Source organism: Aythya marila (assembly GCF_965140915.1).
Source record: "Aythya marila genome assembly, chromosome: 2".
Taxonomy (NCBI): Eukaryota; Metazoa; Chordata; class Aves; order Anseriformes; family Anatidae; genus Aythya; species Aythya marila.
In genome coordinates this window covers 152105024-152132344 of record NC_139043.1, presented here as the reverse complement: position 1 = coordinate 152132344, position 27321 = coordinate 152105024, and the positions used below count along the sequence as shown (strand labels likewise).

General features: G+C 41.2%; 1 protein-coding gene across 1 annotated transcript in view; it reads left to right on the top strand.

The window, feature by feature from the left end:
* The window catches only part of COL22A1 (collagen type XXII alpha 1 chain), a gene marked incomplete at its 5' end in the record, with an annotated part of 198133 nt that overhangs the window by 28292 nt on the left and 142520 nt on the right, over window positions 1–27321 (top strand). The window contains one exon of the mRNA XM_082755403.1: window positions 13728–13802. Within this exon, the coding sequence (XP_082611529.1) occupies window positions 13728–13802 (75 nt within the window). The remainder of the gene's footprint in view (window positions 1–13727; window positions 13803–27321) is intronic.

Here is a 27321-nt window from a genome sequence, read left to right as displayed (position 1 = left end):
GTCTCTTAAATTGTTTCCGTTTCGTACTCTGGGTTGATTCTCTCCCCTCCCCTTTTTGCAGTTTTCTTGCTTGAAGCATCGTTTCAGACCTCTTATATCTCCTTAACAAAATGAGTGATTGCCATTTCTGAACAGGGAAAACTTCATAAAAGGGAGAGGAGGGGAAGAATGTTCTTGACCGATGTGTGCACCTGGCTCGAGGAACAGAGCTCAGCTTGTGCCTGCTTTGATTTATAGCTCCCAATCGCTTTGCTTTCCAAGTTCCTGTTGTAACTTCCTTTCTGTAGCAGAGAGGGGAGGGGACAGATATGGTTAAAAGCATTTCCCACTTATTTGCTGTTCTTGCAGCTGCTTTTAGGCTTGAGGAAAGAGATTCCTGGAAGTTCGTGTGGAATTGAAGTGCCCAGGTCTCATGCAAGCCTCCTTAGAAAGTATGGACCTAGTGGCATGGTTGAGAATGGGCAGGTGGACAAGGCTGCTTGGATAAAATGAATATTGGACTGCAATTGCTTTTCAAGACATGAGTCAGAAATTTCGGCCTGGCTCTTCTAGGTATGTTTGAGAGCTGTAAGACACAGACAGTCCCTTGATGGTTCTGAATTCAGTAAAGGTGTCAAAGGTGTCATTGATAGAAATGACACTGAGGCCATGAAGTGTGTCCAGAGAAAGGCTGGTGAAGGGCCTGGAGCACAAGTCCTGTGTGGAGCGGATGAGGGAACTGGGGGTGTTTGGTCTGGAGAAGAGGAGGCTCAGGGGAGACTTCATTGCTCTCTGCAACTGTCTGAAAGGAAGCTGCAGGGAGCTGGGGGTCAGCCTCTTCTCACAGGTAACTAGGGATAGGACTAGAGGGAATGGCTTCAAGTTGTGCCAGGGAAGGTTCAGGTTGGAAATGAGGAGACATTTCTTCTCAGAAAGAGCGGTCAGGCATTGGGATGGATTGCCCAGGGACGTGGTGGAGTCACCGTCCCTGTGGTGTTCAAGGAAAAGAAAAAAAAAATAGTCTCCCACAGAATTTGTGGAACCTGGTGTAGGCCGAGCTCAAAATGGCGCTCTGGGAATCACTCAGGTGGGTCCCTGTGTGGTCCCTTGAGGCTCATTTTTCCCTGCTGTTAAAAACTCTGAAAGCTGGGTTGCAGCAGAGCTCTGGAGAAATGAGAAATTGATGCCTGAGCAATATATTTTTGGCTGAAATGTGTGTGAACAGCAAGCTGGAGCCAGGGATATTGCTAGGGAGGATGGAGGGAGCCTATGTGGCTGGAGCCATGGCATTCACCAGGTGCACCCAGCCCCTTCTGCCAGGACGCTAATTTATCCTGGCTTCTTCTGAGAGGAAACTAAAGTCACTTATTTATCTTCAAAAACCCTCTATTTTGCAAAGGTGGTGTTACAATTCCTTACAAAACAAAAACAAACTCTTAACCAGAGTCAAGCCTTGTATTTATACAGAAATTTCCTGGCTTTGCTCTTGTGATATAATTATACCGTTGAAGGTTTGAGTCCCAAAGCCGCTGTTACAGTATACCAAAAAATACCCACGTGGAAGATGATACTGTTCAATCTGCAGTTGTATAATTACACCAGAAGAGTAACACCAGTCAGAGTCCCTTTAAAACATGTCCTTGAGCTATATATCTCTCTTGAAAGTTATTTGAGTACAACTAGTGTATATTTATTGATCGGCCATAATGGCACCAGCTTTAAAAGAAGTTGCTCCTAATTAATTCAGTTCTGGAATTACTTTGAAGGAACAAAATGCCACACTTGGGTTTCTTCTTATAATTATTGGGAAGCTCCCCCCCCCCCCCCCCCCTTTATTTTTTTTGTTTTTGGTGAAAGTTTAACAAATAGAGTAAACTTTTCTGTCTTTTCAGGATTTGCTTTCTTAACATCAATTATAAAACCTAACTTGGGGCCTCACCATTTTGTCAGTGCTTGCATTAGGAGCCTCTGTACTCTTTTCTCTTTGCTATGGCACACGTGAGGGTAATGGATCAGTGGGCTTGGACCTCCTTCTGCAGATCTGTGGCTGTACCGCTCTGCTGGGCTTATTTAGGAAATATGCCTTTCATGAGTACTGAGTGCAAGTGAGATGGATGGGGTTTTATAGCAGAAATACTGTAATGTTCCTATTCAGTGAGACCCAGCGCATCCGAGCTCTGCACTGAATTTGTTTTTAATCTCAGTTTTTTCAATTACAGAGCTAACACAGAATCGCTACTTTTAAAACCAAATGAAGCAAAAACACCTTCTCTGTCCTGTCAAAAGCATTTTACAACATTTGAGCCCATCTCCCTGTTGTGAGATTTGCTGCTGGCAAAATTTTGTTTCCATATTACTTGCTTAATAGTGCAGGAAAAAAAGATAAGAGAGATCCATTCCTCATAGCGGAGATTCTTCTCCTGATTCTACAATCAACACTTGCACATGTAGTATTGATCCTTATAAGTTTTAAAACAAGTACAAAGAACAGATATTTCAGTTCAGCTCTTCTTATGGAGCACAGAAGTCAAATTTGTTCATTACGCTGAAGGATATTGGAATTAAGCTATATTGAGATGGGAGGCATTTAAGAAACAGCTGAGGATGCTCTAGTAGTTGTCTAGCTCTTCTGCTATGCAGACCCTAAAACACTGCTGTAGCAGAGCTGTGGTGTGTGGTAGGGCATATTTAAGCCTCTTTTCCTTGCCATTCATAGACCACACAGACACAGTCCACAGATTTCTTTGCATTTCTGCTTACTGTGTTTGAATTAGAAGCAAATTATAATGGTAATAGATTTAATGGTGAAAAACAGTGGAAATTTATCTGTACTTCAATCTTATTTGTACTTGAATAAAAATATATTTATTATAATTATCACTTTATTATTATTATATGGTATATGTAATGGTTTATGTCTATATATTATTTATAAAGTATTAATAATTGTATTTTAATCTGTATCTTATCTGAGTTTTTGAGACAACAGATCAGAAAGTTAAGCCTGTTTTCAGCAAAAAGCAGAGGGAAGATGAGGGAAGATGTACAACAGCTCTTCCAAACCAGAAAGAACTGACTTTAGTTCCACCCTTGAATGAGGAGCTGCACCTGTCAATTATATACCGTCAAGTACATTATATATTGATCTCTTCATCCTGTACTTCTGAGTTACTTGTTTGATAAGTGGTAGCTTTGTCTGACCACAGCCAAGTGAACAATACCTTTAATCCTTGTTCTTCATCTGGGACACAGACGCAAGCAGGAAACTTTCCCAGCCTTACAGCCCATGATGTACACGCAGAGAATCACCTAAAATTGATGTGAGGAACCTACTAGCTGGGTTAGGGGACATGGTCCATTTGTGCTGATAGAGCAGCTGTGGGATATGACTCAAACCCACACTGTCAATCCACTGAATATTTTATAGGTCATCAGCATGAAGCCATTTTGATGGAAATTTTTCTGCTAAGGCACTGATCAGCCGCTTGAGAAAGCCAGCAGTTCTTTGGGTTCGAGCACACTTTGCAAGGTGAAGCTTCACCCCTTGCTCGAGATGGACAAACCCGAGGGAAAGGGGTGGACTTGCCCTATTGCAGTGATCATCTCACAGTTGGGATGGAAAGCGCTGCAGCTGCTAATTGCTTTTCTCAAAACCTTGTGCCGTTTGCCGACAAGCTCCTTGGCACACAGTCTGTGTGTTTGTTTAGGGGCAGACACAAGCAAATTAGCTTGGAAGTGCTGAGGCCTGATGCTATATTCATATTCCCATAGTGCCATTTATTCCTGTGGGAGCATGTGCAAATTAATTCTGGAGGCTGCTCACTTAAATGGTGCTAATTGCATCGGTCCTCTTGACAAGATACGTCTGCTGTCAGACGTCCAACGAGTTTCTTGCATTTGTGTGGGTGTGTTAGAGAGGGAGAGGCTATCGGAGAATCTTATAGTGTAGGTGTCTCTTGGAAAGAGGAGTCCTCACCAAGATTCGGGAGCTCCAAAAGGAACTTTGGATGGAGATTTAAAGACAGGCTAATGGATTAGCCTGGAGATAAGGCTACTGAGATGTTCAGAAAAAAATATTAATACATTTTTCTTTTTTTCACCAGGTTCAAAAGTACTTTAAGTGCTTGGAAATCCCAGAACGCCCTGCATTTCCCCTGTCCTGACTTAAACAGGATAAGATGTTTCTTGGCTGTGCAATCAGCCCCTTCCCACTTTCTTTTTTTTTTGAAATGAATGCATGTAAAATTGATGACCTGTGACCATAAAATGAATTTAGCAGTTTTGCCCAAGAGGCTCCTTTTGATCTTTATTACAGAGCTCTTAGCAAAGGATGATATTTACGGGTTGTATCCGAACTAGGAACCGTAAATGTGGCCAGAAGCGTTCCTGGGCAATGTAATGCACTCATCTGTGCTGGTAAACTCGGAGAATGATGTCTGGCACATTTGGCCCAGGCCAGCTAATGCTCTGTCTGACGATTTGTAGGGCCCAGATGGGCACTTTTAGCATGCCAGGGACTGTTCACGGACAGCAGAGGCCTTGTTTTGGAGGCTAAAACCTTTTGCTAGCATAGACGTGAACTTGAACATGCCATGGCTTCAGTGCATATGACCGTGCTTGTTTTACTTGGATAAATGCAACTGTGGCGTCCTTGATAGATGTCTAACTTGGGAACCGTGTGTCCTCAAGTTCCCCCTGTAATCAGAAGGAAGGGAACAGCTTTTTCAGGGGTAAATCAGGGCACCTAGTTTGGGTTTCTGCTCTGAATTGCCCTCTGAAGGAGCTGTGCTTCTCAGTCCCTGTAGAAGGAGTCAGAGAAGAACATCCTCCTGCCTGGGACCTTAAATGTGTGTGGTGTGAATACACCCTGGGGTGTAATACCTACTAATAGCTTTGCTTGCCCTCTGTGTGATATATGGCAGCTACTGAGCAGTGCAGGGCACTGAATGCATGGTTATTTGCAGAGCCACATTTTCTGGCCGCTGTGCTGATAAAAAGAGAGGGAGCCAGACTAAAGTTATGTGAGAGCAGATACCTGCACTCCCACCTCAGTCACCTCTGATCCTGCTCTGCAGCCAGGAAAGTTCATGAGCAGGACTGAGCTGGGTGCTGGTGCTTATTTAGTCTGAATTACAAATATGGCAACCTCATCAGAGTCAGAATCAACGTAGGCACTATTTGAAGAGAAAAAGGCAGAATCCACATTGGCTATAGCATCCACGAAGTGCTGATTTTCCTGGCATTGATGGACTTCAAACTTCACGGTGTACTAGATACAACATGATTCCAGAAAGGAAGAATTACATTAGGCATTAAACTGCAAGGTGGAATCACATAATTGCTGTGGTGCTCTGTTTTACTTACACATTGCTGCAAATTATAATGTTAGTATAGAAGCAATTGCAGTATCATTACACTGCCAGTGCCGCCACTGCAATTGAAAGATATGCCAGGTTTTTTTTCCTTATGAATTTGTTTTCAAGGGTGGGTTGCACATTAAGGATCACTTCATTCTTTGGTAAGGAACATTTGACAATGAACATTTGCAAAAAGTCTTTAGTGCATATGGGCAGAGCGTGGAGGTATACTTTTAAAAGAAGTATTTTTAAAAGTGTTCAAAAAAAAAAAAAAAAGAATTTTGAGGCTTCATAATACTCCATGCAGAGTGTTTTATAAAAGGAAAAAAAAAAAAAAAAAAGGAGAGCAAATAAAAGTAGTGCTATATATAGGAGTCATTTTTGTTATCAACTGACTGCGGGGAGTTAAGTGTTCTGGAGGAACTGCTGCACAGTGAACCAAGTAACTGAAGAGCAGAGCTAATGGGGTCTGGGAGATCTCCACTGAGAAACTAGTTTCATGAAATCTCCTTAACATTAAGAAGAATTTTGTCACTAGGCCCTTGTCCTATAAGCTTGAGCTTCGATGGGAAAATTTCTTCCAATGCAGAAAAAAAAAAAAAAAAAAAAAAAAAAAAGCAATAAAGCAATATTAACTACCAGAGAAAAATGAAGCTTGTTCTGTGCAGCTAAGCTCTTCCCCCTTAAATCCTTCAAATCTCTCTTATTGGCATGTTTAGCTCTGAAAAACACACAAGGTCCTGAATTCATCTTTGGACACTGGCCAAAGAAACGTTATCCTTTGCAAATATTTTGAGTTATGGTCTAAATTTTCGGAAGACAGCTTTTAATGAGGCTTATGAATTGTGAATTATTTAATGAGGCCTGGATTTGCCAGGCTATTTCTTTAGCCATGGGTAGAATTTGTGGTAGGGTAAAGATCTGTCTCAGAGCATAAAACAATTCAAATGTTTAAATTAGGTAGATCATGCTTTTTAGGAGAAAGTGGATGCTTTCTGCTGCAGAAATGGAAAAATGATGGAAAATGATGGAGATCCAGAGAGTTGCTGAATCTCTGGCAAAGCACTAGGCACTGCTGAAATTCTGGAATCCTAAAATTCTGGTTTTGGAAAAACAAAAAAAAGAAACATGGCAATAAATAATGCTTGCTTTAACCTTTCTGTGTTTCTCTTCTCACCTCTGCTTTATTCTCGTGTAACTTGACAGTTACACGTGTTCAGCATTCATTATACACAAGTCCCTGGAGGAGTGCTTGGCAGCTGAGGGCTTGCTTGTTCTTGAAAGAATAAAAATGAAATTGAAGAAACTGTTTAAAAAGTTTTGTCCTAAGGACAAAAGGACAGAATGCTGGAAACTGGAGATTATGTTTAGCTCTTTGTACAGAAGGTTTCTCAATAGAAAACCCTGAGGGGCAGAAGGATCACAATGCTCCTAGTCAAGGATCAGTGTAACAGGTGTGATACTGAGACTTCTGCAGCTCCCTCAGGAGGGGAGCGGAGGGGCAGGCGCTGAGCTCTGCTCTCTGGGGACAGTGACAGGACCCGAGGGAACGGCATGGAGCTGGGACAGGGGAGGGTCAGGCTGGGGGTTAGGGAAAGGTTCTGCACCCAGAGGTGGTCGGGCACTGGGACAGGCTCCCCAGTGCAGTGGTCACAGCACTGAGCCTGGCAGAATTCAAGAATAGTTTGGACAATGTTCTCAGACACATGGTCTGATTATTTATTTATTTATTGGGGTGGGGACCCAAAAGTTGGATTCGATGATCCCTGTGGGTCCTTTCCAGCTCGGATATTCTATGATCTATGACTTTAACTGAACTTTCAAAGGGAGGGAGTTGCCTTCTCAAGGATGTTGGATTTAGGGTTCTCAGCAGAGAGACAACCTCATGTCCTCCTAACATGAGCTAGTCCAGAAGTGGAAAAAGGAAATATCATAAAGAAAAAATTGCCTTGTGCTTTAAATCTGTCTCAATGCAGCTTTAAGGGAGAGTTTAGTAGATTTAATAACCCACTGCAGTGCAAAATCATTTCTCCATTTGTGTGTTTGTAGACCCTAAATGGGACTTTGTGTTGAGCAAATTCTTTACCTTTCCCATTCCCTTTTCCTCCCTTCTTTCTTTTTCTTTCTTTCTTTCTTTCTTTCTTTCTTTCTTTCTTTCTTTCTTTCTTTCTTTCTTTCTTTCTTTCTTTCTTTCTTTCTTTCTTTCTTTCTTTCTTTCTTTCTTTCTTTCTTTCTTTCTCTTTTTCTTCCTTCCTTCCTTCCTTCCTTCCTTCCTTCCTTCCTTCCTTCCTTCCTTCCTTCCTTCCTTCCTTCCTTCCTTCCTTCCTTCCCTTTCTTTCTTGCCTGCCTTTTCCTGCCTGCCTTCCATCTCTCTGTGACGCTGTGTCTTTCTCTCTGTTCTTTTCTGTTTTTCTTTTACTCTCTTTTTTTCTGTCCCTTTTCCTTGACTTTCCTTTGACATAACAAGGAGAGTTAAAACATCAGATCATTCACATTGTTCTTTCCTAAATTCTTAGCTCTATTATTACAGTTTCATGTCAATACGTTATTAATGCTAATTTAATGCTACTGAAAGTTTCTGAGCTGACATGCTCTGCTGACACGTCTTACAGTGCATATACTCCGTAAGGTGCACTGTCTCTTTTAATTTTAAAATATTTGACAGCTTTGGGATTTTTTCATGGGGCGTAACTTAAAGGATGATATGTAAAAGTGAGGTTTAAATCACTCATTATCATCAAACAGATTTCAGTATGATTTGCTTAAAGAAAAGGGTGTTAGCTTCACTTTCAGGAAACAACACTCTGCTTCCTTGAACCAAGGAGCTCAGATGAACCAAGTCAGCATGTCCAGTGATGAGCAGGATTCAGAGGAAGATATCAACATCAAAATAAGTGGGACAGAGAGCCCCATTTCCTTCAGGTTCTTAAGCATTTTTATGATGGGATTTTCCTCACCTGTATTTAAATGTCTTAAAATAAAGTAAAAGAGATATGTAAGCTCTGTTTGTATTCAGTGCAGAGAAGGACATTTCCAAAGAGTGTTGCAACCCACCTTAAGCCTGGTGTCCAAGACAGCTGTAGAGGGTGCTGAGATAGTTCAGAACAGGTAGAAGCTTTTCAGAGCCTGGTGTATTGCATCACTTTTTGGTGCATTGGGTGCACAGGCACTGTGAGACTTGTCAGCATCTTTTGAAAGGATTCATGAGACATTTTCTGTAAGAAAGTGTCCCCAGTGCTTGGAAATGATTGAACATCTTTTTGAAGGATATACAACATCCATTTCTCTTTGAGATTCAATTGTCACTATGACCACAATATTTTTCCCAATATTTTCTGTTGTTACTCTTTTGTACTTAAGACAGTCCTGCAGCAGGCATCCTCTATGCTAATATGACTCTGTTCCAGAGGACCTAGTAGGATGGAGTGAGGGAGGACAGGGATCATGGTGGAAAAATAGAATTTTTTGTCAAGATCATCATCAGCCCTGGAACAGGGAAAGTGGAAAACCATTGTTCCTGAGTCAGCCTCAAGACTTGTGTGAGGCTGATTTGGATCCTCTGTTTTCTCACTGATGAGAGATCCACAAACAATTCCGAACAATTTGGAGTTTTCTGGAAAAAAAAAAAAAAAAAAAAAAAAAAAAAAAGAAGGAGATGATCTCTAGCCATCCCAACAAAGCATACTGTCATTGCTGGAAAGTGTGGACTATTACAGTAGAAAGTGTTGACTACTATAGGATAAGAGAAGAAAGATACCTGGGAAAAAATTTAGCTGTTGAGCACAACACTAATTATGGGCCTTTAAAATGATGATAATGTATTGCTAATTCAAAAAGTTATTCAAATGTATAGTTATAGACCAGTTTACCTGATTCAGTCACAAAAAAAAAAAAGAATAGTTGACGTGGAAGCCTGTGAATAAAGTATTACAGATGAGAATTATTATGTATCCCTATTCAGGGATTATATTTTTATGAGAAGGAGGTCATCTCTAAGAAAACTCATTTCTTTCTGTGAGGAGTTATGGTTTGGTTGATATGGTAACTACCCAGATATAATATATTTGTTCTTAGGCATTGTTACTGCCTACTGAATGACATTTGCATTAAAAAGTAACACTATACAGTGGATTAAGAACTGACTGAACTCATGTAGCAGGTATCAGTGGAAAGGCATCATTTCTAGTGCAAATGTAAAAGGGATATATAGAAGTTCTGGTGCTATTCCAAATATCTGTGAACCCTATGGACATAAATATAAAATCTTTGTCATAATATTTGTGGATAGAGCAAAGGATTGATAGAATATTGCATAAGGCAGAGGACAAGGAAGTAATTTTAAGCAATATGTATTTAAAAGCTACTGCAAAATTGTATAGCTTTGCTCCTGAAGGAAAACACCAGGGCTGTAATTTTATTTTATGAAATACTTAACGTGCATGGGAATCAAATTTTCTAAGGTAGCCAGAAAGGACATAACAATGACCAGTGGCTGAAAGCTCAGGTTACTTAGTTGTGTCTTCTCTTTTACAGAATGCTTAAATGCTTACAAATTAACAGAGGTGTAGCTGCAGTGCAGATTCTATTACTCTATTTGCCACTCATGTTGGATGCTCACTGCTGCAAACCTTCTGAGGAATTCTCCAAACACCACAAGTGTTTGCCTGAAGCTTGGCCTGGCAATAGAAAAAGAATGGGTGTAAGCACTCTTCTTTAGTGCTAAAATCTTTATCAGGGATCTGGAAAAAAGAAGGGATCTCCAAAAGAAGGGAACAGCTTTTGCCATCCCTTTTCTCTCAGTGCACCCCTGGATGTAGCACTGGGACCTGGTTTCCAGCTGGGACCAGTTGATTTGCTTTCATTCTGGCACAGTCTTCCTTTGGACACAAGGAGCCGTGCTGCTAAGTTAGATGGTAAAGCACTAGCCTCTGATACGTCTGTACGAATTATTCTGTAGCTGGAAAGTGAGCATAGCAAATATTTTCTTTCCCTTGTGGATTATTTGTTCTTGTGCATTAGATATGGACAGGAAGGCAGTACAAGACATCTGTAAAATAAAGGCCAAAGTGAGGCCACAGTTGTTTAAGAGGTAATAAGAGATTTAAAGGACAAAGTTATAAGAAGAAAATTGGCATTTCTATTTCTTTGTGGCAAGAGAGTTCTGCATCAAGGCCAAGCATATAGTTTTTCTGTATAATCCTGGTTCAAACACAGGGGCTACAACCAGGAAGATTTTTCTAGCCCATGCTTCCCTGCTAGGAAGCCATGGTTCTTTCTAATTGAACCTAGTGGAGGGTGTCTGATGTCATTAAAGATTGAAGTGATAATTAATGTATCTATAATTTAGCAGCATTAGTTCCCTGTTACACGAAGAGGTACCCTGCTGTGTTTGTGACTTGTTTTATTCTTCTTTGTGTATCTCTCTGAGGCAGCATAGGTGAATGGCATTTTTGTGATTTTATTTATTCCTCCCAATTGTTTACTCTTTATCTGGGAGAATTTTGCTCATTTTGATTTCTTACTTTGCTTATTTTATTGCATAGCCATACATCTTCCGATTCTGTGACCAGGCCTCAGAAGTACTGTTTCCTGCACTGACTCAGTACCTGTAACCAAAAGAGCATTCGTTCTTAGCAAAAGCAGAATTCAAAGCATCAATTTAATATCTGCACAGGGCTTTTGATACTTCTAAGCAAATCTTTTGTCAGTACAGCTTGGTTTTGAATAGGAGAAGTGGCATCACTTTGGCTCTTGCAAGTCTTAAGGGTTTCAAAGTTCTCCTAACAGAGGAGAGTTTTACTATTGTTTTGAGAGGTTGTACAGGCCTCTGATGAAGAGGAAAAAAAATGATGATTTCACCTGTCTAATGCAAAGATACAAGTAGTCTTGAATGAAGTATCCAGGTTTTCAATCCACTAGGTAAAATGGAGCACAAGAGATCTCTGGCTAAAATTTACATGAAATGACCCTGTGATCACTCAGTATTGGTTCCTGGTAGTGGATGGTGCTGCATCCAGCTCTGGGGTCGCCAGGACAAGTAAAACGTGGATGTGTTAGAGCTGGTCTGTAGGCGTCTTTATCAGGCTTTGTAGTGATAGGACAAGTTGTAATGGTTTTAAACTGAAAAAGGGTGGTTTTATATTATATATAAGGAAGAAGTTATTTACTCAGAGGGTGATGAGGCCCTGGCACAGGCTGCCTAGAGAAGCTGTGGATGCCCCATCCCTGGAGTGCTCAAGGCCAGACTGGATGGGGCTTTGGGCAACCTGGGCTGGTGGGAGGTGTCCCTGCCCATGGCAGGGGGTTGATATTAGGTGATCTTTAAGTCACTTCCAACCAAACCCATTCTGTGGTTCTGTGTGATGTGAAAAAAAGGTGATGACTGAATTTTATCTGTAGAAGCAACAGCCCTGAAGGTAGCACAAAGAAAATCTGCTTGCATGATTCTACTTGGCAAAGAGATGTAGGCATAGAACCACAGAATGGCTTGGGTTGAAAGGTACCTTACAGACCATGCTGGTGTTTCTCTCAAAAACATGCTGGTAGGAATTTGACTGAGGTGCTCTACAAGTACTGACAAACTCCTTGCCTTTGTGAACTATGCAGCAGCAGATGCTTGGCTGAGTAAAGACACTTTTGTGCTGTGTTGATACAAAATTGTCCCAGTTCTAAACACCCTGGATAACACATGCTACTAAGAGTGACTGCTCTGTGGTCTCCTTTGCTGCTGCAGCAAAGGGTGGCTGGATGTGTTCAACTGCTTTTTATTGCTGTGTTGGCTTTTGGGACTTCTGGCAATGGATTTTACAGTCTTCTTTGTTTCCATTGAGCTTAGCATATCTCAGCTGCATCTGATAATCTGGCCCATAAATTCGTCAGCACAATGAAACAGGAAAAATATCTGATTTCATTGCTAGGCTTAACTAAACATTGTGGAATATCAGATTTTTTATTGGAAGTTGGAAAGCAGGAGGAGAAATGTAGGTTCTGCTGTCAACATCCTCAGACAAATCATTCTTACCTCACAATTTTTATGTAGCTTCATGAAGAGTTCAAGGTAAGCCTTGAAACAAGAAAGTCTTCAGAGAGCCCTGTGGAATTGTGTCCCACTGGTGAGGGCGTTGCCTCTGCTGGGGTCACTCTTGCTTTGACTCCTGGCTCCATGCTCTTTTGGAAGCAGCTAGCCCTTGCTGCTCCTTGACAAGCACAACAACTGAAGGAATAATGTATGAAATATCAGGTGAAGATGATATTATGCAGCAAGACAAGTTTTGCAACTGCAGAATATATATATATATATATTACGGTGTTTACAATTAGGCAAATGGAAGAATGGGACTTAGTTTTCCTCACCTGGCTGCATTTAAATAAGAGAAAGGACATGAATGTGGGGCTGTGCATGCAGTGTGTAGTCAGAGGTTCATTTGTACATTCTCATTAAACCTCGAGCTGGTTGTCCCCATTGATTACAAGTGTGCAATTATCTATTGATCTGGGAAAACAAAACATAAATAAATGTTGCTTCAAAGATATGTCAGGAAAGAGGTGAATAGGTAGACAGTTCTCCGCAGAAAAGCATTTACCCACAGCTGTGATGACACTAATTGGGAGCATGAGAAATGACTGGGTATTTTCATGATTTCCTTTGGAGCCTGTGTATAGGGCTGAATGTTCTTCAAAGTTTTAGTCATACTTAATAATGCTTTCTGCTTGAGCAAACTCAAGGAGAACAGACACATAAGAGTCATGGCCCTAGAGCAGTGTTGTCAGGGGAACCACGCACAACTCAGTAAGATACCTGAGAGTGGGCTTCACTTTGACACTGGCTTCTTATGGGACCTTTTCACGATCAAAGTCAGTTCATCATTCCGTGCTCCAGATTCTGCTTCCCATCTTCTTTCTGTTTTAGGTAGAGATTTATATATTTATGAGTAGGAGCTGTTCTATCTATCTGAAAAGTTTGAGCAGCACCCAAATATTAACTGGGCCTTGAGATGGGCCTTCTCACCAAATCTGACAATGGAATCATATTTTAAATATTCTTAAGTTTTTGTGCCTTCCATGAAGATTTATGGAGTAATGAAAGAAAGCCAAAGTAATGACCTAGCTGTGGGGAAGGCTCTGTTTGGCTTCTTGGCTGGCTGGTCAAGAAAAAGGTAGCTCAAAACCAGATGAAGTAAGTGTCTTTGGTCTCTTGCCTAGCCTGTGGTTAAGGGATAGGATAGGGGAAGGGAATTTAGGGCATGTAGAGAGAGACAGGGAACATAATTTTTGCAATGGGACCACATGGAAGTGTACAAATCCCAAGAAATCAGGTTCTGTTAGTTCCATATCTTGCAAAATGATGTATTTACCTGTAATAATTTTGTACTGGTTCTTTTGCTTTTTCAGATGTTCTGTGTCCAAACGTCCGTGTGGAAGGAGATCGATTCAAGCATACCAATGGAGACACTGATGAGATTCCAGGTAAAGAGACACACTTTTTGTGCTGTAAATTGGGGGTTGAAAAAATAGAATTATACATTTCTGGTGTGATGTTCTTATCTGTTACACAGTTTAGCTGTCATTTTTTTAATCTAACACATTCAGTGATGGAGAATTAGTCTAGAAACTGTAGGACTGGAAAAGAGTTATCTGACCATGGACAGAAAATTTATCATGAGCTTTTTTTTTGCTTTTTTTTTTCTTTCTTTTTTTTTTTTTTTTTGACATGGCAGAAAATTAAAAAGCTAGTGGGTCTTAGAGTAGTGGACAGAGGAAAGTAACAAGATTGGAGATTTTTTATGTATTTATTTATTTTTTTAATCACTCAACATTTGGTGAGTTTGAATGTCCATTTATTTGGTCTCTGATTGTTGTGGGATGACCACAACCAATAGTAATTACCATTGATGATCAGGTTATACATATGTATGTAAGAGAAAAACAAAAAGAAAGAGAGAAAGAAATTTACAAGAAGAACCAGCTCATCTGAAACACTGGTGAGAAATCAAGCGGAAAGCAGATTTGGTTTTCTGTGGGTTCTGATACATCCTTCCAGGCAGATGAAGGACTTAATTTCCCAGACATATGCAGGGGCTGTGCTTCTTTTCTACCCACCCAAGACTGTTTGAGCTGTTGGCAGAGAAAATCTGTGCAGCAAGGATGTGCTGTGAATATCTCTGATTGACCCAAAATCTGTGGTGAGAGGCAGGAGGCTCTTCTGAAGGTTGATTATGAGTCAAAATGGTAAAGGTCTGACAGCTCTGCTACACGTTAAGAGTTTTTTTCACTGGGGGACTTTCACTGCCTGCACAAAATATCGGTTCAACTGTGCTGTCTGTAGGCAGCTATTTTGGCTGCAGTCTGGCTTCACCTAGGCCTGTGATGTTGTTGGGTGGTAGCACCTTTTCTGGTTGTCAGACGCAACCCCATAGTCCCCATACACCCAATCTCAACTGCTGTCCACTTCTAGGTCTTGTGTCAACTGTGTCAACTTATTCTGACAGTCCTCCCGGGCTGTGCAAATGGTAGAGATATACAACAGATAACCATACTAATTCTGAAGGAACCTGTTTGCGGTGGAAGTTGCAGCTCAAAATGAGTAGGAGGATTGTATCCCTCTCACAAGATCATCTTCTACGTGATGCTTTCCAGAAGTCTGGTGTTGCAAATGGCTGCCTATGTCTAGTCCGTGTTTATCAGAGTAGAATTTTAATTCATGTGCTAATTGATACACCCTGTGCTTTCATTTGATTTCAAAATAAAATCTGATAGGAAGCGTAAAGGACAAGTGTTCCACTTCAGGTCCAATGCAAGAGTATTGAGTACAGTGAGGTATACATTTTTATATACATGCACATTTATATATGTAGATAACTATACTCTTCTGCAGTGTTTCTGTCTTTTAACTGTAGACTAGTTCAGGTTGGAAGTAAACAATGGAAGTCATCTGGTCCAACCTTCTGCTGGAAGTGAGACCTAACTTCAAGGTCCTCTTTGAAATTAACAGATTGTTTTGGGCCTTGTATAGTTGAGTTTTGAGTATCTTCAAAGACAGATTTTCCATGAGTCCCCTAGGCCCCTGTTCCAGTTTTGCTGCTATCACATTTTCTTTTTTTTTTTTTTTTTTTTTTTTTTTTTTTTCCCTAATATCTAATCAGAATTTTATTTGTTGCAAGGTTTCTGTTCTCCTGGTTGGACAGATAGCATGGTGCAGGCATTTACTGGACACCACAATCCTCTGTTCACCATTAAAGCACAAAGGCTCATCGTCCTATGGAGTGGCTTAATAACAAGGTTATTGTAATATTTGACTAAAAATGGTCTAGAGGTCATTGTGCTGCTGCAGATGGATCAGTATGGGACCAAAATGCTTACTTATGCACTCCCTGCATGCACTGTGATAGTTTCAGAAGACTGCAGGCCCTTGAGTCCAATTCCAGCAGAATATCATTGCATTTTCTGAGCTAAAGTAATTGGAAAATTTCTGTTGGCTTAGACCACTGAATTTCCTTTTCTGAAATAATGTGTTATGCTGGTAGTTGCTGCTGAAGGGCTTTTTTTGTGCTGCCCCAAAGAGGACTGTGCTGCAGTTCTGAGGAGCAGCTTTCCACCCACTCCTCACACCTGTGAGAGCACTTCAGCTCTGGGGTTTCTGTGGATTCACCACTGACAGCACAGAGGGGAAGGCAGTTCCTCTGCCAACTAGTCCTCAACTATTAAAGGATTTGCAGTTAATACCTGTGTCTTCCACTCCACTTGGAAGCTTCATGAGAGCCAAAATTGGTACTTGCCTGCAGGCTCCTAGCACGGCAATTCGCAGCAGCATCCTGCACAAGTTTGTTTCTAGACTGGCATAAAGTGGAGCCCCATAGGGTGGATGTTGCAGCTAACCTCATTTTAGGGTTGTGTTTAGGCTGTATTAAAAGGCTTCTTACAGCAAACACCTTTCCTCTTTCTGGCAGGGATAAGGTGACAGAACTGGAAGTAAGAAGGAGAAAAGTCCTAAAGTCCTTTTTTTTTTTTTTTTTTTTTTTTTTTTATAATTGATTGCAATGCAGCAGCACATGTCACAGGCAATTGTTTCACACAGAATATCACCAATGCCAGCCCTTTCCCATATACAATACCTACGTACACATAATAACACAACCAGCGACCTCTAAGTGTCTGATTGCAGTTAGCTGAATGTGAATTGAGTCACTTTGGATCAGCAAAAGTAAACATAAAGGCTAGATGATAGATGAGGTATAAAAGGACTAACTTTGTGCAATGAAGGGAGCTGGTGGTGTCACTGAACAGTGGAAGATGTGTGGGATTTTGTTAGGGTTGAGGCTGAGGGTAGGGGCACAGCTGAGAGCATGGCCCAGGCACAACCCAACAAATAACTGCATGAAAAAGGATGCTATCAGCTGGAAGAGAACCAGCAGACTAAAATGATATTTTCCCTTCAAAAGGCAGGTGCTTCTTTTCTTTAAAGAAACAGAACTAAGCTAATCTCATCTATCTGAACTTCAGCAAGCATTTGCCAGAGTACTGTATTGAAAATAATTGCTAAAATTAAAAAGGATAGATATTAATAAAAGATATAAAATGAGACAGAAACTGGCTAGCAGGGAAGTAATGATGGAGTTTCTAGGAAAGGGAATAACAAGCCTGAGGGCAGACAATGATGGACCTCCTCAGGTCCAGTTTTAGGTCTAATCTTCTCTGTGAATATCCACAATATAAATTAGGATCAAGCTATCATGCAGGAGGAACTGGTTTGTCTCAAAAGCTTGGGATTTTTTCCAACTGACTTGGGACCATTTGTTCAAAGGATGTGTTATGGGACTTAGGGATCAGGACCAGGAATCTGTGCCATAAACCCATATTTTTTGACGGCGTCTTAGCAGATGCTTGTAAGCCACAGAGCTGTACAGCTGGAGGAAAAGACCATGGTCATTGTTGGATAGGGTAAAGTAGGTCTTGTAGAGATAGGGAGGAATTCATGGGAATGGGCAGGGTTTTGGTTGCAATTTATCTAGAAGAGCGTGCTTAGACTTCTTTGGTCAGGAAAAATGGGTTTGGTCTCAAGAAACTAATATTGTGTTCAGGAGCCAGAGAGCCTATTTTCAACAGGAGATTACAAAACTGTAACATGCAGGTGGAAGGGGGAGATATGATTGCCTTCCACAAATAGATCAGGGGAATAGCTGAAGGGAGATAGGGGAATCACTCAAGCTAAAGGACAAAGAGTATCATAAAAAATGGGTATCAGCTATTTAAGAAATACATTCAGGTAAGGCATTAGAAGAAGGCTTCAGACTGTCAGAGACACAAAGTCCTGGAACCAGCTGTGAAGTAATAGTAATGGAGACAAACAGCAATGGACAGGGCTACTTCTCATAGCAGAAGGCTGTACGCTGACCCTCTGGTATCACAGCATTTAAATGAAAAATCACGAGCTGTAGCATCAAATGATGGTTGCCACAGTGAAATATGATTGCATGAGGTAAGGATATATAGGCAGCTTTACTGTACTACTGATACAAATTTTGGCAGTGAAGTGAAGCAGCATCTGCTGAGCAGTTCACAACACGTAAATTCTGAATATAAATGTGTCTGCACGCATTAGGAATCACACTGGGAATTCTGCAAGAAAGAGAGAAATCTGGTTAGGATACCAGGATAAACACTGTTTCTCTTCCAGAAAGTCTGATGTTTTAAAGCAATGCTTAATGATACTTAAAATGAATTTCTTTCAGAATCCTTGTGGGTACCATGAGTTTTTGTTTTGTTTTTTAATCAAGAAGGGAAACGAAAACAGAAGAGGGTTTAACTCATCTGCCCTGAAATATTCAAAATAAAACCACAGTTGTAATACTTAATCTCTCATATATTTCTATATTGTTATTTTGGTCCATCACTGTTCAACAAGGGATCATAGCCTACTACGAATTGTGTCCAGGCAGGAAAACAATGATAAAATTTTGCACCCTGAAGATATACCCCTTGTGTAGTTTTATGAACTGTTATATTACATTGAAACAACACATGAATTATCAAGCTATTGAAAAATGAATTATACTTCATGAGGTTTTAAAACTTCACATTTGAATTATTTGGTTATTAAAATAGACCTGCAGGACATGCAGGATTTGGTTGCAGAAATCTGCATGATCCTAGATGTAAAAATGAGCTGAGCTCTGGTCTTCAGCATTGTCCACCAGAGGAGATAATGCTACTCAGCAGATGTTGGTTCCTATTTTCAGAGTGAATCTGCCACAGAAGTAAAGAACGACTTGCACACACATTTTTATAAAATGGTAGGAAAAATTAACCCTGGGGAGGGATGCTTCCAACCACTGCATAACATTATGCATAACGTACAAGCCACACTGGATGGTGTTAATGGGGAAAGGAGGAAACATGAAAGCCCTGACTCTGTCTCCTAAGTAGTCACAAAGGCCATGGTGTGAAGAATAGCAGACATTGCATTATGGGTTGTGCCACGGATTGACCTCAGCAATCTAACTCTCTTCCCCATCTCTGAAACCTTCATTCACAGATGAGCAAAATGCCAGCATATTTATGATCTCCGTGTTTTTCTGTAGCTCTATAAAAGACATTTGGGCATTCTACTATAGAGACACCGGCTGTAAAACTAGTAGCCTACAATTATAGCCTGTAATGGCTGTGTTTAACTGTCAGCATGTCTCCAGTGTCCTGTGGTTTGCCATACAGGGTCTGCATTCCAGAGATGCCAGTGACTAACCAGCTAATTATAATATTCCTGGGACTATTTATATTTTTTATATTAAAACGTGGTAGCAGGAGAGAACTGGAACATCCAGGCTGTTGAATCTGCAGAAGGAGCACGTTAGATCCATGTCCCTCAGGGGGCAAAAGTGCTCTTGTCACAGCATGATGGGCATTTTGCCCTCCCTTTGCACTTGGTACACTGCATCATTCATCTCAAAGTCTCCTTGAGAATCCCCTGAGAGGAGAGTGGTGAATCCAGGAATAGCTGCAGAGCTCTGTAGTGGATCACTGACTTCAGACAGTAGATGCATGCAGTTTTGCAGCAAACTTGAAGGTGGCTATTCATGTAGACACCAGCCACTCAATCCACAGTGGTGTAACCATATGTGCAAGACTGGATGTAGCTATGAGAGATGAGGGAGAAAGATGGAGCTTTCCTGTGCCAAGGTGCAGTCACATTGTTTTCACATTTTTCAATAACCACCCATGAGGTGATGATAGAGTGGAGGAGGCCAAGAGCTTCTTCCTTCCTTCCTTCCTTCCTTCCTTCCTTCCTTCCTTCCTTCCTTCCTTCCTTCCTTCCTTCCTTCCTTCCTTCCTTCCTTCCTTCCTTCCTTCCTTCCTTTTTGGGCCCCTCGCTACAAGAAGGACATCGAGGTGCTTGAGCGGGTGCAGAGAAGGGCGAAGAAGCTGGTGAAGGGCCTGGAGAACAAGTCCTACGAGGAGCGGCTGAGGGAGCTGGGCTTGTTCAGCCTGGAGAAAAGGAGGCTCAGGGGCGACCTTATCGCTCTCTATAGGTATCTCAAGGGAGGCTGTAGCGAGGTGGGGGTTGGTCTGTTCTCCCACGTGCCTGGTGACAGGACGAGGGGGAATGGACTTAAGTTGCACCAGGGGAGTTTTAGGTTAGATGTTAGGAAGAACTTCTTTACTGAAAGGGTTGTGAGGCATTGGAACAGGCTGCCCAGGGAAGTGGTGGAGTCACCATCCCTGGAAGTCTTCAAAAGAGGTTTAGATGTGGAGCTTAGGGATATGGTTTAGTGGGGACTGCTAGCGTTAGGTCAGAGGTTGGACTCGATGATCTTGAGGTCTCTTCCAACCTAGAAATTCTGTGATTCTGTGATTCTGTGATTCTGTGATTCTGTGATTCCTTCCTTCCTTCCTTCCTTCCTTCCTTCCTTCCTTCCTTCCTTCCTTCCTTCCTTCCTTCCTTCCTTCCTTCCTTCCTTCCTTCCTTCCTTCCTTTCTTCCTTCCTTCTTCTCAACTTTTCCTTCCTCTCAACTTTTCCTTCCCCCCTACTTTTCCTAGGAAGTTCCCCATATACAATTTGGTAAAGAGTGAACAGCATTGCCTTAAGTGCTAAAGATCATCCCTGAAGGTCTTCAGGAAATGTGTAGATTTAGAACCCAGTAGCATGATATAGTGATGGACTGTAGTACGAGGTTAAAGGTTGGACCAGATGATCTTAGAGGGCTTTTCCAACCTGAATGCTTCTATTATTCTATGATCTCTGTTCTATACGAATCTGGAGAGGTGGATTTGAAGCCTGGCTCCTGAGACAAATGTATCTGACTATAGCTGCTGTGTCTCCATGAGAAGCAAGCAGGAAAAGCAGCAATTGATGTGTTGTCCAAGAGTCAGCATTGCGTGAGCTGGAGAGACTGGATGGACTTATGTGGGTTGGATTCATCCTCTAGGCTGGTAGATGGGATACCTGTGGAGGTAGTCTTAGGAAGTCATTTTCAGCTTTGATTTTCAGGAGGCTATGGACTGTAAAATAGCTAATCTCAACAACATATCCGGGTTATCACACTTAAAAGAACTTTGAAGGTTTTCAGAAGTCACCAAATGACTCACCACTCACTGTTCAAGGACATTTTAGTACCCAGTAACTCCAAGAAAAGCAGCTCAAATAAGCAAACGATTGCCAATAAATCATCTGTGAACTGTAGCTGTAGCCGCTACAGTCCTATGGGCTAGCTCTAACCTGTGTGTTAGGTGTACACCATGGCATGCCCAGTGTCCAGATCCCCCAGTTATCCAGGATGGGGACCTGTGGTGGTTTCACTTGGGCTTATGAACAAAAGCATCCTGCAGATTGTACATCATCACACTGCCCCCAACAGAGCTGGGTTCAGGAATTTCTTGAATTAAAACCCCATGTTTTAAACTTTTTTTTTTTTTTTTTTTTTTTTTTTTCCCTAATATGTTCACAGTTGTAGCTACTTCCCAACATCATGGATCTCAGTGGACTTTTCATACTGTGACCTGAACAGCTCTAGGCATTGAATCTGCACTGGAGAAGGTAGCCCAGATTAGCTGCTCAAAGACATCAGGCAAAATAGAGAACAAATGCTGAAATTACTTTAGGATTTGCTACTGCAGGAAGAAAACTGGAATATTTGGTAAAAACTGAGCAGTCCCCATGAAAACCTTTCTCTGGTCTGAATCCCAGCAGTAACAAATTTTGACTTCTGCATTCACATTAAATACTTACATGGGTTAACCATGCACAGAAATACGCACATGAAATATTCAGATACCTGCATATTTTAAAAATATCTATCCCCAAAGGTTGCAGTGTTTTTCTTGTTATTTTTGTTTTTAAACTAGTAGCGTTTGCTTTCTTCCAGAAGTCAAACAAGCCTGGGCTTTTTCTTACTGCAGTGTATTTGAGGTTGATAAAAGAGAAATAAATTCAATTTCTGCCTCTTCATAGCCCAAGAAGCAACCAATCCTTTGGCTATAAAAAGATTAATAGTTTGGAGAATGGTGAGGTACCTGCCAGATATTTCTCGGTCCAGATAGTTTTGATTAATCCTACTTCAGAAAGAGATTGCTGCAAAAGAAGGTACTGGAAAAAGCATCTCCTAGATTTGTCACTGCAAGTGTTTTGGCCATTGTGCACATAAGATGGGAAGAAGGTGTATATACAGTTTCAAGAACCTCCTCCTAATGCTTGGAAATAAATCAGCCTGTGTGATGCAAATGGTCTCCAGTGACTGCTGTGGTCAGTTTTGAGATCACCTACAGGTTTAATCTATTTGGTACTGATTGTCTGGCACAAAGCAACCAGCACAGTCTCTTAGAAAGCAGTCCCTAGCTGCTGTCATATTAGGCCTTGCTCATAGCACCTAAAATTAACACAAGTACTTTTACTTTCATGAATAATCTGTTGATGAGGTTTTTGCTCATGTACCTTTCCACAGCCTGAAAACACTGGTAGTCTTTTGGGCAAGCAAACAGTAGGTAATGTTGAGTTCATCAGTCCTGCCACTCTCATATGCACTTATCTGCTGTTGCTCTTCTCACCTATATGCAAAGAGTTCTCCTGGGTCCACTGTGCTGCCAGCAAAACCTTTATTCAAAGAAGTGTGGAGTCCTCCCCTCCCTGCTGCTAACTCAAGTGGTTACCCTGTGGTTAGTCCATTTGATGGATTTCCACAGAGCACCTCAGCTCCTGAGGAACTCAAAGGAGGGTTTCGAAATAGAGGAACTAATTAAAATCAGAACTTAATACAAATAGTCCTGCTAAGTTCAGCTGGTGCAAGCCTATCTGGCATACAAGGACATCAAAGGAATAATGAACCCCTGTTTAATCTTGTAAATCACTGGAGCAGGAAAGGAGCTGAAAGAGGGCCGATGGCAGTAAGCCAAATGTCCATCACCGAGAAAATGGAGAATGACTTCTACACAGAAGAGCCTTCAGCAACGAGGTGAGAGTTCAGTGTCAAGACCAGCTTTCAGTGTCATTCAGTATGCCACTTGCCCCTGTCCGAAAACAGAGGCAAACAGATAAGAGAGGATGAGTAGGCTGGTGTAGATAAATGGAACAGTGCATTGAATAAAGTGGCGTGTTATTAACATGGGATCAGGTGCTGAAATGTGCTGCATTAGAGACAGCTGCCATAGACATGTATTTATTTCCTGCTCTTACAACAGGCCGCGGGTTAGATTCTACCAGGTGTGTCCATCTATAATATGTGTATTCACCTACTTGCTTATGACTTTGACCTCTTTCTTTCTCTCTAGTACTGCCTCTGTGGTCTCGTTTTCTTATTCATTTTATAACCCTCTTATCTTTCCTGAAAGGTTATCTTCCCCTTCCTGTGTAAGTAAAACCATAGTAAAACTATGTGATATCCCTCAATGTCCCTGCTTCTGGTAATCCCAGATGCAGACTGAAGCTCAAGCTGAGGTTGAATTCATTTTGGCTTCTGCAAGGGACTGTTGTGGCTTGCTGCTTTGCTGGGCCAAACAAAAAGTAGAAATTGTCCCTCCTAGTGTCATGATGCCTAGAAAGCAAACCAGGATCAGTAAAACAGCAGCCTGAGTAGTGGCAACAGGTATCAGGGTACATCTGTTTTATTATGGTTATAAATGAGACCATCTAGAATATCTTCTAAGATACCTTCTGGAGTATCACCTGGAAGGTACTTGGCTTGCTGAAATAACTTCTTCATGCTGTAAGAGCTGTTCCTCCTGCTTCAGCAGTGCCTCATTAGAAGCCTAAGCTCTTACCTGCTCTTCCCAATGAGGCTGTATTAAAATTCCAGTGGGTCTCATGGGAAGAGAGTCAGATCATGAAGTGCTGCTTAAATCTCAACTGTAGCATCTGTGGAAACAAAGGACACTTGGTTAATAGCAAGAACTTCTTTAAAACACCCTTGAGGCCCTCTAATCTATAGGCTTTGGAGAATTGTATAGTTCCAAAATTCTCTTACAATCTGCTTTTAAATGTAGCAAATTAATTTTAAGGACTTGTGCAACCCATTTACTCACCACACTGCTTCACTCAGGGTGTGTGGGCAGTGAGTAAATCTCTCTGGTTTACTCCTCAGGTGCAGTCCTTAATGATCTGGGAGTAAATCAGATAACAGCTGCTGGATGCTACTTTTGAATCAAACTGTTAAGCTGGGAATGCTGGATGTAGGATGAAATATCTGTGCAGAATGTAAGATACTGCTTTCTCTGTTTTTGTGGGAGAGGTGAACTATAGGGGGCCAGAAGATAGAATTCTTATCCATTGTAAGTCTTTGGAAATCACTCAGTTGTTGACAGCCAGAAAGGTTTTCCAGGAAAAGACCTGAGGGTAATGGTGAATAAAAATTGGACATGAGCCAGCAATGTGTTCTTGCAGCCCAGAAAGCCAACCGTGTCCTGGGTTGCATCAAGAGCAGTGTGGCTAGCAGGTTGAGGGAGGTGATTCTGGCCAACTCAAACCATTGCATGATTCTGTAATAACATCAGTGCACAACATCTCCCCTCCTAAATACTACTTTTATTGCCCAGTGATTTGGGCACTGATGAACTGTTGTGGATATGGATAATTTTAACACAGTGGAAGAACTTTGGAGATGGAGTATTCAGTTATCCCTAAAAATATCCCTAATTATCTAAGGTTCTGTCAGCTCTTGCCAGAATTTCCTTTCCTGTGATGGAAGGAATGTCAGGAACAGCAAAAATGCTGTAGCAGATGATGGCTACTATAACAGTAACAGCAACACATGTTTAGTAAAACAGTACATGTAGGTTTCCCCTTCAGTCTTTGGACACTTACTTCTGTCCCAGCCCTGGACTGAGACACATCTTCACTGTCCAGAAAGAACTATTTTCAGCCTAGAGCATTTTGGAAAACAAGGATGCCAAGGGTTTAGATACAGTAAAAGAAAAATTATAACTCTCATTTATACTCTGACTTCAGGTAGCTAATTGCCAGACACAGCTGGCTAAAAATACATCATTGAATTTCAGAATATGGCATGGTAGCTTTTTCCCTTTCCTTTTCCTTTTCCTTTTCCTTTTCCTTTTCCTTTTCCTTTTCCTTTTCCTTTTCCTTTCCCTTTCCCTTTCCCTTTCCCTTTCCCTTTCCCCTTTCCCTTTCCCTTTCCTTTTCCTTTTCCTTTCCCCTTCCCCTTCCCCTTTTCCCTTTTCCTGTACATATTAGCAGAATATAACTAGGGGAGGTAATAAAAATGGCCACCTAAGGTGGTAATAGTCTTGCAGACCATATTGGAGAAATTGAATGAGTGTGTTCAGGATCTAGTGAACATGCAGGCTCTTCATTGTGAGCACAGGCAAACCATGTAAACTTAACTTTCATGAATGCAGAAATGTTAGGAAATAGAATTGATAAATTCTTGTATTTTCTGAAAGACTCCTAGGTGACACTATTCTTCCTAGGAATTCATACACTTCTCTACCAGAAAGTTTACTGCCATTGTCCTCTGCTAATGAAAGTAACGTGCTGTCTTATCACAGGCACTACAGATTGCCATTTTCAGAAGTGTCAGAGGAACAGTAGCTGATGACAACCTCCCTTGACCTTGGCACTTGGCAGTACTCCATCAGTATCTAGACAAGGCTGATAATTCAGCTTGAAGTTTAACTAAGACCAGCATATGGAGCATTTCCTGCAAACGCCACTTAGTTTTATATTAGTGCTTGTGGCTGGAAATCCTCTGTGATAAATGTAGTCCAGACACATCACCTGAGGCTCCAATGCCCAGTGCCTTTCCAGATTCCTTTCTCACCTGATTTCCACGTTGCCCACAAAAAAACTTTTACAATTAGAAGTAGTCCACTGGCCCCCCAACAAGTGTTACCTCGAGCTCCTTGGGAATGCAAAGCAGGAACCTTTTCTTAGAAAGTTTCTTTAGACAAAATAAGAAGCTAATGGCCCTGTCCTACTTTGAGAAGACTTTCCAAATATGCACACTGTTATGTTTCTGGTTACTAAAACTTCTTGCTGTTGCTTTGGTTTTCTGAGTTTGGGTACTGTTTTTTCTTGTGACAATCCCCTGCCCCCTAATACAGATTCTTAATGGAATCAAGCAGAAATCCAGCTTGTGATCAGGGGAACCAACTATGGCCCCTTCAGCCTCATCTTGAAATAATTACTATTAAAAAAAAAAAAAAAAAGTGGGTCTGTGAGACAGAGCTCTTTGATCACCCTTTAGCCACACTTTAGTGTGTGGCAGAGTGCAGTGTGGACATCCTTCCTGTAAAAAAGAATCTGTTGAATGTTAGAGGTAGACGATGTAGAAATTGTCTAGTGCCAAGTTTTACCAATCTTTTCCCTGCAACAGGCAGCCTACTTTCTGATTCTGGGAAAATGAGCTGCTTCCTGTAAGGGGCTATTACTTGCAAGTAAAGATACATTCGGCTGATTTGATCAGTAGAGCAGTGCATAAGAAATTGCTTTTCAAGCCAAGTATGCTGTTAGGCATCTAGGCTTCTCTTTCAGGTCACTGTTTTAATTTTAATGTTAACGGGCTAGAGTGTGCTGCTTTTCAGGTGACGTGATTAGGTTAGAGGGTTTCAGTGGCCCCATATTGTTTTAGTAGCCATAATGAAGTAGGAAGCTTATGATCAAAGAGTATTATTCATCTTATTAATTGTCATATTTATGGCATTACTGATTAAATAATTTATAAGCCATCTGGGAAACCACACCTGTCCTTTTACACACATAGGAAAAAAAATAATCCTTTTCAAGCAAAGCACCTGAGAACAGAAAACTTCCCCCCTTTCATCCTGTGCTGTAGCATGGTGCAATGGCTTGGTAACAGAACCTTTGTCCTTGCTAATTCAGCTAGATATGTTTCTTCCACTTCATTTTTGGAGAGGACTGGGAAGCTATGTGTAGGACCTCATTTTCCCTGTAGCCCTCAGACAGCATTTGACTTGTGTCTTCTAACCATAGCTCAACTCTCAAACTCCTGTTTTCCCACATTTGGCTTTTTGGAGTTGGAGACATCTGTGAATTTTCTTGGATCCAAGGATGACGCCACTCAATGCCACTCATTGGCAGTGACAATGTGATTTGTTCTTGATGGTGGAAAACTAATGTGCAGCCCAAATTTCTGCTGTCAGTCCATCCCAGAAATGTAGTACAACAGACTAAATAGGCAGTAAGACATTTAGGGAAAGATCTAAGTGAACTGTTTTCACTGCATTGTTAGCAGCCAGGTAGTGCTGGGTGAAAGATTCTTTTCAAGTGTTGGAGAAATTATTACATAATAACTTATTTTTTAGCAGTGATATTTAATACTAAATTAAAAGCATCACACTGGTTCCCTCACAATCCCAGTCCTAGTCCTGAAGTCAACAAGGGAAGAACATATTCAATCCAGTGCTTCCAGGCACATGAAATAAACAAAATAATAAAAATAAAGGCTATATATGTTTTCTTCTCCTTCAACTAGAATAATCTTGGAGATTACTTTCAAGCACAAATTTGTATGGGACTCTTCTCATGTC